The sequence below is a fragment of the Agelaius tricolor genome, unplaced genomic scaffold, assembly GCF_023055355.1.
Source record: "Agelaius tricolor isolate 1412-34295 unplaced genomic scaffold, bAgeTri1.0.p SCAF_2, whole genome shotgun sequence".
NCBI classification, from domain to species: domain Eukaryota; kingdom Metazoa; phylum Chordata; class Aves; order Passeriformes; family Icteridae; genus Agelaius; species Agelaius tricolor.
The window spans coordinates 14538810-14559973 of NW_027269262.1; the positions used below are offsets into that span (position 1 = coordinate 14538810).

General features: G+C 38.3%; 1 protein-coding gene across 1 annotated transcript in view; it reads left to right on the top strand.

The window, feature by feature from the left end:
- The window catches only part of DROSHA (drosha ribonuclease III), a 74252-nt gene extending 55194 nt beyond the window's left edge, over window positions 1-19058 (top strand). The window contains exons 25-33 of the mRNA XM_071453586.1: window positions 296-340; window positions 3111-3268; window positions 4828-4933; window positions 8481-8622; window positions 9593-9675; window positions 9789-9892; window positions 11889-11981; window positions 12778-12824; window positions 15766-19058. Of these exons, the coding sequence (XP_071309687.1) occupies window positions 296-340; window positions 3111-3268; window positions 4828-4933; window positions 8481-8622; window positions 9593-9675; window positions 9789-9892; window positions 11889-11981; window positions 12778-12824; window positions 15766-15896 (909 nt within the window). The 3' untranslated portion in view covers window positions 15897-19058. The remainder of the gene's footprint in view (window positions 1-295; window positions 341-3110; window positions 3269-4827; window positions 4934-8480; window positions 8623-9592; window positions 9676-9788; window positions 9893-11888; window positions 11982-12777; window positions 12825-15765) is intronic.
- Window positions 19059-21164: the final 2106 nt, after the last annotated feature.

The window sequence follows — 21164 nt, forward strand, 5'->3', positions numbered from 1 at the left end:
TTGCAAATAAAGTTAGTCCTGAGGCTTAAACAAATCTTTTTCTTCCTTTAACCACTTTTTATGTGGTTCAAGGATTTTTCCACCTCTTTGACACAAGCTAATTGGGAGGACTACAGGCAGTTTGAACAGCAAATACACAATTTTAAAAATTAGTTTGCCAGCACTATTGAATTTGCAATAAGCAGAGTCAGCATCTGAAATAGTTCAGTATTTCAAGTAATGACATTTTATTTAGTACTGTGGAATTTGTTAAATGACTCCCTTGAGCATTAAAGGCATCTCTCATTGTTTGCAGGACCTGCGGGATGTATGGCTTAATTATCCATTACACCCACTCCAAGTAAGTGTATCCCTTTCTGTAATAAATTTTGCTGTTCTGCTTTTTTTTTCAGGGATGCTTTTCCATAGGTTTCCATTGTGATGACATCTCAGAAATTGTGCTAAAGAGTAGCCAAAGGAATATATATATGTTTTCCTTCATGTTTGGCTTGTGATTTGTTTGGTTGCTTTTTTTAAATAAGTAGTGAGTTTTTGCCTTGCTGAGAATTAATCATTCACCTTTCATTGGCTCATGTTTGTTGTATAACTGTGCCTGTACAGTAAATCAAATGAGAGGTAGTGTTTTGACAGCTTCTTGTTTGTTTTCTCAAAAGTGGAGGAAAAGGGTGCAAGAACAATCTATGAACATTTTTTCTTAACCTAAAATTAGGACTGAAACCTTAATAGTAGGAAGGCATATTAATTGAATGCCATAAAAGTTTTGATTTGATTCTATTTTGATTTTGTGTGTTTGTGCCCATGCAATGATAGTGTGGTTGTTTCAGTGATTCCAGTAACTTTAATACCATGTAAATGCTAAAATTACGAAGGTGTCTGAAGGCTAACTTATCCTCCATGTATCGAAGGATACAGGTTCACAAGCTGTCAGTTTGAGGCTGGAAGTTGGGAGATTGATGTCCCAGTCCATTCTCCCTTACTGAATTCTTGGGCAGACATAGAGCAAGTCTCAGAGCCTCTCTGCACTGTGCCTCCTTGTCTTCAGTGCAAGCAGGAGTGTGCAAGGTTGCTGCAAAAAGAGCAGTGAATGCACATGCAAAATCTTCAGTAACAAAGCAGTGCATGTGAAGAATTTTTACAATCACTTCCCTCTGGGTATAAATACAAAATACTCTTAATGGAAGATAACATTTCGAGATTCGGCACTAGCTGTCCTGCGTGGTGGCACACAGCTCCAAAGAAGATTGTTCTTACTGTGAATTTCTTTCTTTTCTCTTACTTAATTTTAACCTTTTCATCCCTGCTTTCACATAGACTTGCGCTCTGCTTAGAAATTAGCAAGTCAGTGTAGGAAGCATATAATTTCTTACTACTACCTTGACTTGTGTGATGAAAATTGTTTTCTTCCACATCCCAAAACCATCTTAGGGGGTTTTGCCAGTAGGTGAAACACAGGCAACTTGGGCTTGCCTTTTGGCACAGCTAGTCTGAAAAACGGTGTTTTTAAAAACTACTAAAAATCAGCGTAACAATATGCCTAATGAGATCCCAATCAATTAAAAAAAAAAAAACAACCCTAGGTAAGATAACAGAGTTATAGGTCTTCAGTTCTGTGTATTTGGCAGTAGCCAAGTCTGTAGAAATGGTCTAAAAAATAATTAGTGGTCATCTGGATACATATGGACTCAGAAAGAATCAACATGTAAAGACAAGTCCTGCCTCACAGATGTATGGGAAGTTTTAGGAGACAAAACAGCAATGATAATGCAGATGATTCTGTCTGCTGGGTTTCCTGAGAGGCTGTTGGAAAGACAGTCAGGAAAGGCTTTTAAAATTTTATCTTTTTTTTAAGAAGCAGTAAAAAAAAGCAACTTCAATGAAAAATGTCAGTCCCTACCAGATTAAAAGGAATGGCTGAAACATAAGAAAGGGAGAACAGGAGTGAAATGACCACATCTTGCAAGGAATGGTGATCACTGGCAGATTTCCCTCGGGATCTTTGCTCAAGTACAGGCTGTTCTCATTGACAGCCTAGGGAACAGGATGAGCAGTGAGGTGGCAGTTTGTTGACAGTACCAAATTATTTCAAGTAGCAGGGACAACAGCAGACTGCAGAATTGCACTCTGGTTGTGAGAATGCAAGGGTGACTCACTGTGGAGTTTTAAAAAGCAGTGTAGGTAAATAGAAGGGGCTGTGCATGATGAAGCAAAAAGTCTCAGCTCCACATGCAGCTGAACTCCAAAATGACAATTATCACCCAGGTGTGGAATTTTGGTGCAAGGGTATGTAGCTCTATGAAAGTGTGAACTGAACGCTCTGTACAGAAAAAAGGCAAATTGAATGTAATCAATTAATAGAGAAGGGGCAGACAACAAACCAAAAATTATTTCGATGCCAGTTTAAAAATCTGTTGTTATTCTTAGTTTTCTTTTAGGCATCCTTCTGGTAATTCTTTCTCTAAAACATTACTATACCAAAGAGATGGTCAGAATGGGTAGAGGAAATGCTTAAGCCATTTCCCAGCTCCACAAAGGCATTTAACAGTGTCATCACAATAAGGACATCAGACAAGAAACTGATAAAAAAAGATATTGACCCAAAGCAATAATTTTAACTTTCTTGTGTTAGTGTGCCCTTTTAAATTTCATATTTAAAGTATTTATTCTTGATTTTTGATACTTAAGGGAAGTAGAAGAAATTGATTGGGATTTTGTCTCATCTTGACATGCTGTCAGTCTGCCAGCCCTATTCTAATAATTTTTGAATGTGTTGCTCAGTTGCAAACAATGTGATAATGTTAGAAAATAAATATACAATTGTACATATTTTGTGAAAGTTTGTATTATGCTACAATGCATCCACATGTAGAGACATGCAAGTGATGGGCTTAAATGCCTCAGCTGTTAAAGAAGCATACATCAGAGCTCATCTTTTCCTTGGCTTGTAATTACTCAAGACCAAAAGGCAGAGGAAATGTGGTTTTCTCAGTTCAGCTGTCCATGGAACTTGTTCATTGTATTCTTTGCCCTTGATTTAAAGAATGCTTGCTTTTCTCTGAAAATTTCTGCAGCAGTCTGAGTTTGTCATTACTTACACTTCATTTTTCTTGCAGCTGCAGGAGTCCAATACTGACAGGCAACTCATTGAGACCTCTCCAGTTCTTCAAAAGCTTACGGAGTTTGAGGAGGCAATTGGAGTCATCTTTACTCACGTTCGACTTCTAGCACGTGCATTCACTCTGAGGACAGTAGGCTTTAACCATCTGACTCTGTGAGTACATGACAAGAGTCCTCATGTAGCTCTGTTGGCCCTTCTGTTAGAGTATTTCAGATTGCCTAGTTTGTAAACAAACTATGTTACATTTATTTCCTGAAATAGAGCAGCCAGCCCACCTGGCTCAGTGTGCCACCTCTGACAGTAATCAGTAGCAAATATCTTGGGAAAGACTGTAGAAGGTGTTAGAGACCTATCCTGGTGTTTATTTTGAGCTTTTTGCATGACTGATACTTGTACTTCACTCCTGAGATCTTAGCAAAACATACCTGGAGGTACGTTTGGGCAGAGAAAAGAAGTAAAATTACACTCTTTGATCCAAGCACAGCCCTTGTGTTCTGTTGCTTGCAAAGCTTCCAGGCCCTGTTTTCAAGCAAACAGTATTACAGAATATGCTGAGTTGGAAGGAACCCATTGGGATCATCAAGTCCAACTCCTGGCCCTGCATAGAGCCCCCCCTGGAATTACACCCTGTGCCTGAGAGTGTTGTCCACACACTTCTGAACTCAGACAGGCTTGGTGCTGTGACCACTTCCCTGGGGAGCCTTTCCGGTGTTAAACCACCCTCTGGGTGAAAAACCTCTTTCTGATATCCAGCCTAAACCTCTCCTGACTCAGCTCCATGCTGTTTCCTTGAGCCCTGTCTCCCTGTTCCCTGAAGAGAACAGCACCCGCCCCTCCATTCCCCTCTGCAGTGAGGTCTCCCCTAGTCCCCCCGAGCTGAACAAAGTGACCTCAGCTGCTCCTCAAACAGCTTTACCTCAAGACCTTTCACTATCACAGTTGCTCACATTTGGACACTCTCTAACAGCTTAATGTTGTCTTTATACTGTGGCACCCAAAACTGGCCCCAGCACTTGAGGTGAGGCTGCTCCAGAGCAGAGCAGGACAATCCCCTCCCTTTCCCAGCTGGCCATGCTGTGCCTGATGCCCCCAGGACACACTTGGCCCTCCTGGCTGCCAGGGCACTGCTGACTCATGTTCAAATTGCCATTGACCAGGTCCCCCAGGTCCATTTCCACAGTGCAGCTCTCCAACATCTCATTCTCCACTTTATACCCACAACTGGGGTTGTCCTAGACAGAGAATCTGGCACTTGCCCTTGTTAAACTTCATATCAGTGCTTACCCTCTCCAGGATCTTGTATGAGTTTAAACCTGATCCTTTTCTTTCTTGTGAATGGACATTTTTCTCTGTTGAAGTATTGCATTCATTAGTTCATTTTCTTAAAACAAGTTTGAGATAGAGATCTTATCCCAATACAGATTTGATGTTAACTGCTTTTCTCCTTCATTTTCTCTGTGATCTGTAATCTAATGATTGCATTTATTTGTAGCTATCCCACTTTGCTTTTTGCCTAAGTTGGTGTTACTACTGTAATGAGCTGTGTTTCCATCTCACCTGATTAACACTGAAAAATTGTCTTAAATGTGTTTGGAAATGAGCAAGGCTCACTTTCAGATCACTCTTCATTTTAATTTGTGTGTGCATGCTGGTTTTGGTTTTTTCCTCATGAGTGCTTATTGATTTTGCTGCACTGATGTCTCATTTTTCAGAGGCCACAACCAGAGGATGGAATTCCTGGGTGACTCCATAATGCAGTTGGTAGCCACAGAGTATTTATTCATACATTTCCCTGATCATCATGAAGGGCACTTAACGGTAAGACTGCCATCAATCATATTCTCCATAAGAGCAAGAGTGGGATGGAGACCGAAATTATCGGAGCAACCAGTGAATTGTTCTGAGCTTGATTAATAGAAGAAGCCTCAGCAACCACTGCTCTTAATAAGGCTTTGTTAATTTTAAGTCATGAGCACTGCAATGAATAGAAAATGGTGATTTATGACTCCACTGCAATAATTTCTGTTCAGTCTGTGAAATTGATCAAAAATTTTAAAGATGTCAGTGATAAAATTGAGGGCCAAGACTAGTTCTTGTTTAAAGATGTGTGTCTTAAACCATTTATTTAAATAGATGTATCATGTGACATTTTTTTATTCCTGTCTTCTAGTCTGTTGAACATGCATACAGGCAGGATTATACATCATGATAAAAAAGATTTACAATTTATTTTAGTCTGCTTTTCCTCTTGTCTTCAATCTGAACTTCCTGAGGTAGCTTTTGAATTTAATTTTAATATAGTTATAGTCATCTGTTGATTGCTATAGCCTTTTAGCCTCTCTTATCTGGACTTTGAACAACTAAGTTTGAAGACCTTTCAACAATTTATTTTAACCACAGCATGATAGTATAAGTAGATTTTTCCTGATTAGCTCTGCAGCTGGCGAGTTGTGGCTTTCTCTGAAAGTAACAGATTTTCTTTGGCTTACTAAATTTTCTTAGTTTACTTGATCAACCTGTTAGTTTACTTGTACATATATCAGGAATGTTAGTCAAGTTTTCTGGGTAAAGTTAGGAGGTAGCAAGTAGCCTAATTTTAGAGTGGTTCCCTCAGATCAATAAAGGCATGACAATGCTAAGTCTCTAGCAGGCAATGTGTTATCAAGAATATGATTCTTGAATCTTTTGGGCTAAAGCTGTTTACAAGAGGAAGAAAAAAGGACATGCTGTGACTAAAAATTACTTGAGTTTTTCTTTACCATTTCTTAAGTTTCAGTTATATTTGTATGGATTCTTCTGCACCATTGAGGAGACAGGATATGGTGGTGTTTTTTGCTTTCTACATGACTTTTAAGAATGTAGGCATCTGTGCTCTTATAACTCTTGCAAGAACTATTTGGCCAGAAGAATATGGGATGTTGCTGTTAATGGGTGTAAATGCTCAGAACAGTGATTAGAATGTCTTTTTGTTGCTCAGTGTAATGATTAGTGAGTTGGAAAGTACAAGTTGCACACTTCAGCTTTTAGGCAAAACTGCAAAGTTAAGAGTGGAGTGAATGCTGAAAACACATAAAAATACAAAGAAGCGGGCAATGCCTAAAATAAAATTGAACTGTGGAGATGTGTTCATGTGTAGAGAAAATGATCTTAAAATGTTTTTAAATTTGATGACAAATGAAATGAGACATCTGAGAAAGGAGGCTGATAAAGTAGAATCTGAGGAGAACTGCAAACACTAAGCTCTTTCTCCTGTCATCTGGGGACATACTTAAATTTGAAGTAATAATAGAACATCAACTAAATGGTGTCTGGTGTGTTGAGGGCAATTTTGGTCAAGGACTCTACTTGACTGGCAATGCAGTGGCTTCCCAGTATGGAGTGATTGCTTGTCTGTAAAATAATTATGTTTAAGAAAAAGAAAGGAGAACATAGTCTCATCTACATACTTGGAGATAGCCAAATAATGTACCAGAAGAGAAGTTTACATTTTGTTGAATGTTGGAAGATACAGCTTCTCCAGTGCTGAGTTATGGATCCATTCTTTGGTACAGTCGTGAGTAGTAGTATGTTGGGTGAAGATGGAAGAATTAGGAAAAAAACTGCTTTGTAATTAAAGCCAGGCTCCAGTTGAGCATATCATGTATCACAGCATCTGCAGTGATGCAGGCTGTGTGTTACCAGTGTAGAGACTAACTCTAAAAAAGCTGTTGGAAAGTCACAGGGACTGTGTCTTCTCTGTGTCATTAAAAGGAATTGAGTTTCTTGCCTGATCACACTTTTAGAGGAGGCAAATTCTAATATAGAGCAAATTGATAACCACAGTGCTAAGAGGATAACTGGGCTTTTTTTTCTATCTCTAATTCACTGGGTAGTGTATGTGTTGCTCTTTGTTTTATGATACTACTAATCATGATTATGGATCCCATAAAAATAAATAGTCTGCAAACAAAACAAAAGAAATCCTTCTTCTCCCATTACAAGAAACAGATTTTTGTCATGGGACACTGCACTTCTGTCTCATAGGTTACATATTAGGATACTGTACTTATATATTGTTGGAGAAAGTAGAGTTTATTTATCTTAAGGACATAAAAGGAAAGAATTTTGATAAGGAATAAGTAGTAAATGAGTTTAAACAAAGGTTAGGGAGAGAGGTAATAATACTATCTACAGTTTGCCTAGTTTACGAAGATCAGGTTATGAGTATCTGCTTCATACATCATTGACAAACAAATTATGAACATACTGTTACTTGTTTATCTGTTGTGAGAGATGAAGTATCAAGTGCAGCAAATAAATCCTGATTTTTCATAAGCTCAGTTGACATGCTGGAGCCAGGTAGCATATAACTTGTATCTAATAAGCTGAGCAAATGTGATATGGAAGACAAAAAAAGGAAAAAAATGTGTGTGCAGCATCTCAACTCTAGATTGCACATAAACTGTGGAAAAGGGGGACATTCTTTACTTCTCACTCCTACCTCCTGTAGTAGATGTAACTTCTTTAATGCTGTTCCATTTAAAGCAAAAAAGCAGGAAAAATTCTGACCTCTCCAAAGGTTCAGAAATTCTCCCTAAAATTCCAAAATACTCCTTTAAGCTGTGTGGGAGCTCTATGTCTTTGTTAGAGCTCTATGTTTAAGTAATGTGTCTGGAGCCAAAGTTAAGTATTTTCATGACACATCCTTGACCTTGTCATATGTGGAACACTTTAGGGCAGACCTGTGTCCAGGATGCATCAGCTCAGCTGTGCTGCCTTCTAGCAGAGCAAATAGTGCATACAGGCTGTCCATCTGTGTGTTTTTTCTTTGGCCAAAGGAATGGAGCAGCTTCCTCATCTGCTCATTCTGAAATACTGAACTGTCTTGCTTTAATGTGTATTTGTTTGAGTCACCACCTATTTATTTATTTATTATTTGGTGGACACTGGGGGCTGTTCCATGAACTCCAGAATATTGTTTACTTACTCTTTATGTGGGAAAATGTACACAACTGTGTATTACTTAAACTAGAAAACTGCAGATTAGCTGAGAAAGTACAGGCCTCATGAAGACATGGTACATAGTTGCAAGGAAGCTCACAAGGAAGCATTTTAAATGCATGACATCTATACTGAAGTAATGTGTCCATAGAACAAGTAAAGATTGGTGAGAAGAATTGAAACAGAAAGAAAAATCTCCAGTAGAAAGAGTGACAGAGTGTGTGTCTATATAAATCACTTGAGATGCCCTGAATCTAAATGTCAGTGAACTGAGAGAAGTGAGAAACCTCCAGGATAAAAGTAACTTTTTCTCCCCAGCTCTCCTAGGTTTTGTAGTTTATTATGGGTAATTGTTACTAAGGAATAGAACTTCTTTCTTTTGCAGCTGTTGAGAAGTTCTTTGGTGAACAACAGGACACAGGCCAAGGTGGCAGAAGAGCTGGGCATGCAAGAGTTTGCCATCACTAACGACAAGACAAAAAGACCTGTAACTCTTCGAACTAAGACTTTGGCTGATCTCTTGGAATGTGAGTTAATTTGGTTATAATAACTTCGTACTTAATGACTTCCTTTTCCTTGGGGCTTGTTTAAGAAAGCCATCAGAAATCCCCTAAATCGCTATTAAAAATGTATGTTCAGGTTTCCAAATGATTTATGCCTATACCTCTGGAAGCCAGATCTTTGAAGACTAACCTAGATTTTTGAAGTCTGTATAAAAGCATGAAGGAGACATAATTGCAGATAGAAATTTGAAGGCTTAGAAATTGAGGGTTCAAGATGACCAGGTCAAAAGCATGTGTTCAAAGTTAAAGCTTACACTCTGAGTTGAGCTATTTAACAGCAGTTTCAGTGTTTAATTAGTATGTTCTTGACACTGTTGGAAGACAAAATAGTTCCTTAAGCAGGTGAATAGTTCTGTGGTTCATTTGTCTGCATTTGAGGAGGTTTTGAAATGGTCACTCCACAAGAGGAAAGGCTTACATGGAAATGAAATTATTTTTAGTCAATTTTTGGAAGTTTATGCTGCCTTCTTTCCCATGAAATGGAAACAGTGATAAATATTCTGCAAAGAAAGTTAATCCCTGTCTTGTATATTTTGATGTGTTTTGCAAGCCATTCAGACCACTTGGCTTTTGCAAAATCCCATAAACAAATGGAAATAGCACACAAACAGGAGTGATTTATATCTAAATTATTTTATGGAACCCAGTAGTGATTTATTTGTAAGTATTCATGGTCTCCTGGTTAAAATGTGAGATTAGAAGCAGTGTTGTTTCCAGCACTTTAAATGACTGGGTGGATTTGGGTAAATCACTTAATCTCTTGGTCAACTTTATTTTTTTTTTCCCCCAAGTATGCAGGATAATACCCTCAACAGATCACTGCTCTGAAACGTAATTGAATATGGCTTTAAAGTACTCAGTGATACTTGTTTCTAAAAGTGCAAGCCAATAATGCTCTCCTTGGAAGAGTGACAGTACCTTTTTTTCTCCCCAGCCTTTATTGCTGCCCTGTACATTGATAAAGATTTGGAATACGTTCACACTTTCATGAATGTTTGCTTTTTTCCACGGCTAAAGGTAAGATCAGTCGATTTCCTCCTTTCCTGCCACTATATTTTAACACATTGTGGCATTTGAAACCCTTATTGCAATCTCTCAATCATAAAAGCATCTTTGTGGACTTCCTACAGGAGTTTATTTTAAATCAAGATTGGAATGATCCTAAATCTCAGCTTCAGCAGTGCTGCTTGACTCTCAGGACAGAAGGAAAAGAGCCGGACATTCCTCTCTACAAGTAAGAACAGGCTCCTTATGGACACCAGCTAATTATAAATCTTCTTTGTATATGGAGTAAGATGTGATCAGTCACTCTACATTTTCCCCATAGTTTGCTTTTCTTGTCATTACCCAAGCCCTATAGTCTGTCTTTGTCTGAAGATGGAAAATACCCTTTTCTAAGCCTTAGGTGTTTAAGTCATTACAAGGAAGGGTTACTGAGCATTTAACCTGTACAGTTGTAAGGGAAAAATAGAGTTTTTATTTTGGAGTGGAGTATTTAATTGGCATAATTCTTTATTTGTTTTTCTTTTAATGTAAGGAATGGCAGTATTAAATGGAAAGAGTTAAAGAAATGGCTGTTTTGTTATGAGGTCAAGATATCTCCATTTTCACTAACAGATGAAGTTTCTTGATATTATTATACAAAAATAATAATAATGCCTTCTGTTACACTTGCTGATTATAGGCACTGTTTCTCATTCACAGTCAGGCACTGAAGGGCAGCACAAGTTTTGGACATTTTTGCTGTGTGGTTCAGCTGACAAATTTTCCTGTGTTCAATGACAAAGAGCTCAGGGCAGTGAACCTTCTAACTTGTACACCTCACTTAGCTACCTGAAACTGGACGGAATAGATCTCCCTTTTTACTTCCAGTTGCTAAATAGTATAATAGCTGCTTCAAAAAGATAATAAATAATAAACCTTAGGCTGTATATTGCATCCATATCCATTCAATTACTGTAGGAAAGTGTGCAATGTTAGCCCCCAAAGAAGAGATAAAGGCTATGAAAATTCAAGGTTTGTGTTGTTGGGATTATTAGATCAAAAAGATATGAAGAATGAAAGTATAAGTGCACCTGTCACAGGTACTGAAGTAAGGTTTCCAATGCAGTGTAGCAGTTTAGTGACAGTGACACACAGTGCGCTTAAAAGTGCCATCCCCTTAACACTGCAGCCAGTGCTCTGCAGGTCTGACTCTTCTGTCTCTCTGTGTGAGGGTTCAGGGCTTTGTCTTGGCTGAGGGGAATGAATTCAATAAAAAACAATTTCCCATTTTTGTAAAAACCACTTAATATCAAGTACCAAATGTTTGTTTTGTTTTGCTGTGATGATAAATTGATTTTTATAGTACAGCTCAGACCTAGTATTACGCTGTTATCTTCCTATTATCTTGTTAATTCCTTTTCTTGGGGTTATCTCTTTCACTGCAGTCAGTACTATTGCTTTTAAATTTAGGGTAGGTTTTATTTGCTCTTGTCACAGTGCATGGAGAGATAGAGTGCTTTAGTTAGATACTTTAAAAATTGATGTGAAATTTGTGCTCTTTCTGAAAAGAAATAAGGTAGCAGACAGAACTTGATCTGAAAGTGGGGAGAGCTTTGGGACAGCAGTAAGAAACTGCAAAAGAAGCAATTTATTGCACGTCTAGGGAATTACCTTTTCCCTTTCTGATGGTTGTTGATGTATGTCCTAGGCTTCAGGTCAAATGGAAATTTGTTTTGTGAAAAACTAACTTTTCAAAGCTGATGGAAAATTTCTTTGTACTGTGATAATTCAGTGTAGAGAAATACCATGTCTAATACAAAGTCCTTATAAAACCTTGCTACTGCAAAACTCTCAGAGACTAAACTTCTAGTGCACACATAATTGTATGGGTGTGTTTACTTGCAATTGCACAGCTATGCATAATTTATTACTTTATTACAAGTATTTTCACAGTGTTTGAACACTTCATGTTACAGTTTGCATTTTTGCCTTTAGGTTAAGTAAAGTTTTAGTTTTCATGTGGTGCTCCTGAGTGAGCCTGGAGTAATAAACGTGATTGATATAAATACTGTTCTGGTAATCTCTGGGTTAATGTGATCTATACAGACATCCTTCAACCCTTGCCCTGTGTTTTGCATTAATTGTACTGTATGTATTGACCAGACTGAAAGCTTGGTGAGCTATGTGCCACAAACAGATTCTGTGTTTTAATCCTCCCTGCTTGAATTAAATATTTCTTCTTTCAGGACCCTGCAGACAGTGGGACCTTCTCATGCCAGGACATACACAGTAGCTGTCTACTTCAAAGGGGAAAGAATAGGATGTGGTAAAGGTCCAAGGTATAGTAAAAAATTCTTCACATGGTGTTAGAGTGTGGCAGTGTCCAAAATTACTAGCCATGGAGATAGACTGTTCTATGGTCTGCTGTAGGAAAGGAAAGCTGTAGAGTCTTCTTCAAACTTCTCTGCTTTAGGAATACCTGAAGGGTTCAATGTCGGTATAATTCTGGATCTTAAGCTTTTTTTGGTGAATTTGCCTTCCAGGTGGCTGGCAATGCGAACTGTTTGTGGCTCCTGGAGTAGCAACTGCAGAACAGCTTCCAGGAAATAGTGTCTTTATCTTGGTATTTGCTATTGGATTACTATGCAATTTACACTGGCAAGTTAAGAGTGCCAGCCTATTATGCTTTTTTTTTTCCTGAGGTAACTACTTCTAGGCATTTTAGAATGGTTCTAAGAGTTCAAAGATTCAACCATGCACCCCAAAACCCTAATTTTATGCTGCCAAATCTGGTGGTGGTTATAAAAATATCATTGCATTTTTTAACATTCATGCATCTGTGATTTTGTTCCTTTTTTTCGCTCAAGTAAAAGCAAATGCTTTAGTGAAGAGTGGACTGGAATATTTTGTTAATATTAATGGTCTAAGTTAAAAATACTCTACTGGAGCTGTAGTACTATTGCTCACACATTTATGGAATGGCTGATATATCATACACTCTGGGACTTACAAGCTGCTGGTTTTCCAAATAAGTTTCATTACAGAAGCGTAACTAGTGGTCCACTTTGTCAGGAACTTTAGTTTATTCTGTACAGCTTAGATCCCATGTAACATGTTTTTGTTTGGCTTTCACAGTATTCAGCAAGCAGAAATGGGAGCTGCAATGGACGCACTTGAAAAATGTAAGATATTTGGGCAACAGAGAATTCATAGTTTATCTCCTTGTTCTTTAGTGAGGTGCAGATTTTGTGGGGGATGAGTTTTGAACAGAACACATATGTTAAGTGCTGTCAGCTTCTAAGCAGCAGGATTTTCTCTTAGTACTTTCAAGACAGTTTTGTAGTGGTTGAAGTTAACAGGATCCCAACAGGTATTTGTTAACGGGAGCTGATCAGCTACAGGGGAGGCAACTTCAAGGGAACCCTGTGCAGTAAAGTTTCATTGAGGTTTTCCGTGCTTATGCATTCAGTGAGATAAGACTGCGTAGTCTCTGATGCTTGTCCTTTATTTCGGGGGGAGCCAAGTGTGACCTTAGAAAATAAAATTTGATCCCAGATATCAGTAGACTAGGTTAAAATCTAAGAGGCAGGTCTCCAGCAATTTAAATGGATATTTATCTGTCAGGAAGGGTTAATATCAGCTGCAGATCCAGGGATCTGTGTATACATCTCTCTAAATTGTATGCTGCATAGCCAGCATGGGAGCAGTCCTTCATTGAAATGTAGTCTCAGATATGAATGAGTGCGGGCAAGCTTCTTATATTAAATAACTTTGGTCAGTTGGGTTAACGTGCCAGGTGTGGGTGACCTGCAAGCAAATAGATTACAAGCATTTTGTGCAGCAGAAATTCTCTATAGAGAAGAACATGGGAAGTCCATTTTTTGCATTTCATTCGAAGGAAACCCATGCAGTTCCTCAGATGTCAAAGGTTTTTAATCTGTTATCTCTGCATCTGGAAATTCAAAGGCTTAAATATTTCAGAAAGCAATGAATCTGTGTAGTTCAGATATGTTTTTATATCCATCTGCTAAGCATATACTTCTCACCACCAGTAAATTTGACAAGTAGAAAAATGTAACTTCCCTTCTCTGCTGAGTATCTGCAAGATGTTAGTGAAGTTTTCTTTGAGTGAGTTTTCTTGTGACAGTATCACCACTCAAGAGAGCTCTGAGTTTCATGGCCTATCAATCCAAGGACTTCACAGCTATCTTCTGACATATATATTTGTTTAAATACCATAGAACTCTAGAGGACTGTGCTCCTGCTGCCCTTCAGTTCAAAACAGCACTTGAAAAATGTAAGATATTTGGGCAAACAGATCTTTCAAGTTAGTTTCTCTGTGCCTTGCCAGTCAAGTTTTAATTGTCTTTCGGATGGAGGTTACACAACCCTTAAGGGCCCCTTAAGGGCCCTGTTGTATTATGTATATGGTGGTGCAATAGAGTTGTTTGGTTTGGTTTGTTTGTTGGGTTTTTTAATGCATAAGTAGTTAACTTCAAGTGAAAGTGGTTTCCATATGCCTATTTATATGATAGCCCTGATGAATTTATTATATGAGTTTCTTTCTTACCATTCTAAACATATAAGAATAAGTTGCTACCAAGCTGAGTTCTTAAAGAATCATGTTACAGGAGGTGCTGAAAATCTGATTTTCATTTTATGGGGCACATGAGCTACAAAATATCCCAGAACTCCATTAAACAAAGCACTAGTGCTTTTAAAAACAACAGCAATTTAAAACCAATTTGTTTAGATTGCTTTCTGGTTTAAATAAATATACTCTCCTATGCTCAAGTTGTAAATAACTGATGAATAAACCTTTTATTCCTGTAGTATGTATAGTAAAGGGCACAAATTTCACTGGCCAATAAAACAAAGCAGTAGAAAGTTATTCTACTCTACCACAAACTCCTGCAGTTTATGTGGCCTTCTGCACTGCATTCTCTAGCTGAGAATCCGTGCTGCCTGGGACCCAGGAAAAAGAGGAAAAAGCTTGGTGCCATGGTACTCCTCCCTGAGAAGCCTCAGCTGAATTCTCTCTCAATAGCCAGCAAGAGAGAGAGCAGTCCTTTGCTGAGACATCTACCAAATTTATGGCTTTTAAGATCAGTGTAGTAACCTTTTGCATTTATCTCAGACTGATCAGGTAGCCAGTGCTGATCCCAGAGCTCTGTGTGATCCTGGCAGGATTCACCATCAGCTGCAGTCTGTCACATACTCTGCCACCCCTTTGCTTTCTGGCTGGCTGGAGGGTGCAGGTCTCCACAGCACAGACACATGTGGATGTCAGCACCCTGGTCATGCAGAAAACATCACATTCTGTGAGCCGTGCACTAAAGTGAGAGCAATTCTGTTCACTTACATAAGCTGTTTTTGCAGTCTCAGTACTAATGTGTACCTACACATCAGCCAGTGGACAAATGCCTGAAAGCAGAAGCATCCATCTCCTCAGCTACTTCTCCATCACCTCAGCCTTGTCCAGTCTGTTTCAGGCAGTCTTCACTCATCCATGCTCTTAGACTACGCTAAGGCTGCCTTCTGGTACATAGCCAAGCATTAACTTTTTCAGGAGCAGACTCAACTGCATTCCATCTTGCTACACTATTACTTTCCCATTAGGATCCCTGCCATAGTGTGGGGCATGTAGTTGATTCTGCATGGTCTAAAACAATAATAAAAATAATGGAAACATCTGTGCTATGCTTGAAACCAGTGGCTCATACTTTTCGGAGTGGGAGCAAGACAAAAAACCCTGACAGCATTGACAGTAGTTTCACATTCATTTTTCAGTATCAACCACCTGTTGCTAAGGGAACAGAATGTAAAATCCAAGTAATACCTGGCCATGTTGCTATTCCAGGATTTTATATTTTGTTTTTGTGAGTATATTAGATTTGGCGGTGCTTTGTAGCAGGAGAAACAGATGTAAAGAAATCATGAAGAAACCAAAGTCTTATGAAACAGTCCTGGTTTACTATGTATTATAAGAAATAAATGAGTGAAAATGGGAACAACATTGTTCCCCCCCTACCTCTAATAACATCAAAGTTTAAAACAAAACGAGTTGAGGCTTTCTCTGTTACCAGTTTGTTTATTAATGTAAAATATTTCTCCTTGTGTCAGATAACTTTCCCCAGATGGCCCATCAGAAACGGTTCATTGAACGGAAGTACAGACAAGAGTTGAAAGAATTGAGGTGGGAAAGAGAGCATCAAGAGAGAGAGTCAGAGGAGACTGAAGAAGCAAGGAAATAAAAGGAGGGCACAGAAGCAGTGGCATATTTACTTACTTAATAACTCTGACTGTGGCCTATGGAGACCTAACCTAGTTTCTTGCAGATGAATGAAGAGTGCCTGTTAAAATAAAAAAAAAAAAAAAATTGTAATATCTTCCTTTAAAAGTGTGTGCAAATATAGTATTTCTTTAGTTTGGTTTTAAGTTTGGCTTTTTAATAAGGTTTGGGTTTAAATCCTTTTAATTTTTATGAAAAGTTGTTGATTATTTTTATTCTTTTTACTGTCTTGTATGAAGTAATAAAGTATTAATTTCCAAAGCTAATAGGAGGAAAGGCTGTTTAACAACTGTCTCCTATGTCTAAGTGCTGTGTTGTCAGTGATCAGCCAAGTTATTGCATGAACTCCGCTGTAAGGGGGATGAAAGTATTATGAAAAACTGATTCAGCTGAGCACTTAAGCATGTACCTTACTTAAGTTTTGCAGCTAAATTTATTTCTTGAGTCTGCTAAACCAGAGCTTTAAAGTTCAGGCCCTTTTTACAGAAAATGGTGCAGTAATTAAAAGGAGATACTCAGTTTTGCTTTGAACAATGGATGTCACATCTGAAATGTGGCGCAGATGTGTGTAGAAGATAGTTTTTTTTTTAAATCACTGTTATAAACTTGAAGGAGAAGATAATTATGAAGCAAGAGAATGGCAGTTTTTGTAGAGAATGTACATGTAGTTTACATTAACAAGTTTAGTTTCTTTCTGAGCTTCTTGTTCTGTCAGGCTGGTGTCTAATTTAATGGATTTCTTTGACAGGAAGATACCAGTGTGGCCATTACTGTGAAATGGTATATTAGAAACTCTATATGGGTGCTGTTCCAGAGACATTGATTGAAAACAGTTTTTGTTAAAAGAAGGGCAGAATTTATCCCCAAAGTGGTGTGCAGTTTTAAGTCACCCAGTTTCCTTGGGTTTCTTTGGTGTCTGTGGCTTGTATTAGACAGACATGTTTCTTCTATAAAAGCTCTGAACAGCACCAGAAATTAAAAATCCACTGTGTCTGTTGGTATTTTTTCCCACTGGTTATCAGTGTTGTTTGTTCTTTTAATTTTGCTGCTTCAAGCCATTCATTTCCATTAAGCTGGTTCTCAGTTAATACAGTCCCTTGGTAGGTATTGTGGAGTCATTTTTCATCTTTCTTTTCTGATAAGTGAAACAGATTGAACCCTTATTTTCCTTTGCCGTGCGTTTTCTTCCTGAAAGAAGTAAAGATCCTTTTTGGCCAGTCATTTAAGCATGTCCCACATATCCCACAGCTGTATTTGTTCAAGTATGGGGCAGCATGGATGCATGAGTTTGGCCCAAGGAATTTGTGCCAACTCAAGGAAGAAAACTTCTGCCTGATGGCCACTCTGCACCAAGCAGCTTCTTCAGTGAATGTCTGAAACACCTCTCTGTAGGTGTGGGGTGGACATCAAGAGAAGCACTTCATTGCAAAAGTGCCAAAGTAGACACCAAATGAAGCTGAAAAATTCAGGCTGCACAAATGTCTTCCCAAAGTTTCACTTCTGAGCTAATCAATATGTGTATTTTCAGAAGCATACCTTTCTACACTTGCAATGTGAGATGCACTTAAATAAGGGGGAGTTTTTACACTTGAGCCCACTACCTCACTTCTTCCAGCGCTCTGATTTGCCTTTTCCTAATGGATTGATGCTTAAAATCCATTTCAGCGGATGAGAGAAAAGAAAAAAAACAAGCACATTCTCTAATTTAGAGAGTGATAATAATGGAGGGAATAAAAACATGGTAAAGGCAAGGAGCTGCTCTCTGCTGAATGCTGCTGCCATTTGACTTTTGAGAAGTGGTTGTAACTTCTTTTAGCTTCAGTCGGTAAATAAAAAGCTGAAATGCTTCTGAAGAGTAGGAAGCTTGAAAAGCACCAGCAAGTCCCCTGTCTACGAGACTTTTGTATTTCAAATTCTTTTGTATAATTGCCCATCTGCTTCTAGCACTAAGATGAAATGGTGCGGTGCTAGAGGGTCAAGTGTAATTGTGTAAACCATTATTTTATTTTTCCCTCTTAACTGTGACCAGTTTCATGTTTCATGAATAGAAAATTGCTTCATTTTCAGGTGTATGATGGCTTAGCAAATTTCATTGTATTTGACATCACCAAAGAACCCCGGTGGAATTGCTAGTTCATAGTTTTAACGTTACTTTCATTATTCCTATATACAATACCACTTTTCAGCTGTAAGAAGACTGCAGTCTTATTCATAAATATTTTCATTAAATTAGATTGAATTTATCAGATAGGGGGAGGAACCTAGGACTGTTCTTTTTTTCTTTTTTGACCCAGAAATTGCTTGGAAAAAACAAAATAATTCCTGCATTCCAGTTGCTGCAGTTAATGAGTTTTAGGCTTTCCTCAATAAAGTGTTGGTGATAACTGTGTTTTTACAAGTGGGCTATTTTCCCTTTTTTGCTGTGTAAGTGTGGGCTAGGAAGATTGCCTGAAGCAGTTTTGTTTTCCTTGTCTTCAGACCAAAAAAGTAAAAAAAAAAAATCCTGTTTCCTTTCTTCAAACCGCAGTGTCTTTCTGTGTGTGGCCTGTCTAACAGCAGTGGCTGTGAATGTTCCTGTTGATTTCAGGAGTTGTGTAGAATGTGTAATAGGAGCACAGTCCTTTACAGCAGCCACCAAGGAGGGGAAGCCTCTTCAAGTTGCCTTGGTAAAAATTATCATTGCACTCATGCTGATCAGTGGAACAGCTGTAGCTTATAACTAGGCAGCTTGTGCTGCTCCTTTGTAGGTGTGAGGGGGTCTCTGGTTTACTGATAAAATCAGTCCTTTTTTGCTTCAGAGCCTGTTCTCTGAGCTAGAGGTTTTCTTGCAAGATCAATTGACGAGCTGGGTACAGGTAGATGAATAGAGAACAAGACTGGGATCTGTGTGAATCCAAAAGAATATTTTTATTGTGAATATGGACAGAGCATTGAATAGAATTGTAGCTTATTTGATTGGAGATTTCAATCGAATTAACATAAAATTCATGATGTTATTTGTAGACTCTAAGTTTGCTTTGTAAGATTTCAGTTTCTGGAAGATTATTTAACAGCAGTACTAAGAGAACCTTGGTCTCTAAGATTGTTGTAAACATTGTTGCTAATAAAGTTTCCCAGAAAAGACTTCAGGCATAGTTGTTACTTGCTAAAACAATTTGGAAAGATCAAAAGGCAAATCCTGATCATCTGTCTCCCTACTTCAAAGACTCTGATTATACAGGCTACATATTTAAATGAAATAAGTGGTTCACTTGTAACAACTTTTTTTGGTGGAAGTTTGTAAAGCCCTGTAAGAGCTCATGGAGTTGTTCATCTGCATCATTTACCACTGTGCGTTGTCTTCGATGAGGATGGTGTTGCAACAATTGTACCTGGAATTGTCAGTCGTGTCGTTTTGTTGCTCTTCACAGCACCTTTGTGGAGGGACTATTCTGTTACTAAGAGTTGAAAAGGATGAAATTGTCACTGGGGGCCAGGGATCAATATGTCTGTGGGAGGGCAGTGATGCCTCATCCAGTGTATGACTTAGTCTGTGGATTTAGTATTTTCCTTGCAAGCCTTCTATAATTCTCTTGCCACGCCTGAGAGGGTCTTTAAGGGAGAAAAAAGAACTTGGTTGTGCAGGCTGGGCACTGACACCCTCATTGCCTTTTCCTGGGGAGACTTGGAAAGCAACTATCAAGAAGACTGGAGACTCTAGTATAAGAAACCAGAGTCCAAATGGTGTGTTGCTTGTACACCTCTTTAGAATAAATAAATAAATAAATAAATAAATAAAACCTTCCACTTTGAGCAGACATTTCAAAAGTCATCCATTAGCAAGGGACAGGCTCTTGAGCTGACAAATTGTGAACTTTCACTGGTGACAGAAGCATCAGTGGTCCAGAAGTGCTGCTGCAGTGATGGGTGGGTGTTTGTCACTGGAGGTAGCTTTGTTACTTATTTAAAGATGGGGATGGTGGTCAGGGGAGCCCATGGGACCCCACTGATGCAAGCTCAGCCAACATTTCTAGAAAAAGAAAATAAAGTTACTTCTTTCTAAAAAAAAAAATAAAGTTACTTCCCTGCAGGTTTCTTCCTTCAGTCATTTACTCTGTCAGAACAGTTCTGACATGGTGACCAGTTTTTGCTGCCAACTAGAATTACAATTCAAGTATTGCAGCTGTTTCCAGAGGGATACTTGAACTGACAAACAAAAAGCAGCCATCTCTCCATCCAGCAGCATTTGAAAATGCTAATACTATTCTGTATCCAATTATAAATTTCTTTATTATAATAAAAAAAATTAAAATTCTGTAAGGTAAGAATTTTTAATGATCTCATTGAATAATTCTAAATTGTTACTCTTACCTTTTGTTCTTGTGATGAAAAACATTGTCAAAATACATGTGTCTTTAAACTTTATCATTAAGAAAAATTAAATATACCATCTGAAAAAAAAATTCTTTATCCTTGATGTTTAAAATTTCTGTCATTCAGTGTTGCTGTCTGCTTCCTTCCAAAACCCAAACATTTTAAATGTATGTTCTACCTGTCAGAGTGTGTCAGATTTTACAACCGATATCCCATCTCAGTTGATGTGTGTACATTAACAATCAAAATCAATCTGTAGGTTATTGCTTTCTCAGTTTTTCAACCAGGGCTTGACTAGACATCCAAAATAGTGTGACACTTCCTACCTTACAAGACCTCAAGCTTTCAGAGAACTCAATGGCTTTAGCCCAAAACAGGTTTTCAAAGCTTCCCATTACCTTAGCTCCCATTGCTCAGGCTGGAGAAAAGGAGACTCAGGGGTGACCTTATCACTCTCTTCAGCTTCCTGAAGGGTGACTCTGGTGAGCTGGGGGTCGGTCTCTTTCTCCGGGCAAGAACAGACAGAACAAGAGGACACAGTCTCAAGCTGCGCCAAGGGAGATACAGGCTAGAATTAAGGGGGAAATTTTTCACAGAAAGAGTGGTCAAATACTGGAATCATCTACCCAGGGAGGTGGTGGAATCACCATCCCTCGATGTGTTTAAAAAAAGACTGGATGTGGCACTTGCTGCCATGATCTAGCTGAGGTGTTAGAACAGGGGTTGGACTCAATGATCCTGAAGGTCTCTCCCAACCTAGAAATTCTGTGATTCTGTGATTACTTTTATTTTAATTATTATTATTTTTCAATGTTTTCATTGTTTATTTGTTCTTAATGTGATCTGTAGCACTACTATCTTCTATTTCAAGGTTCCT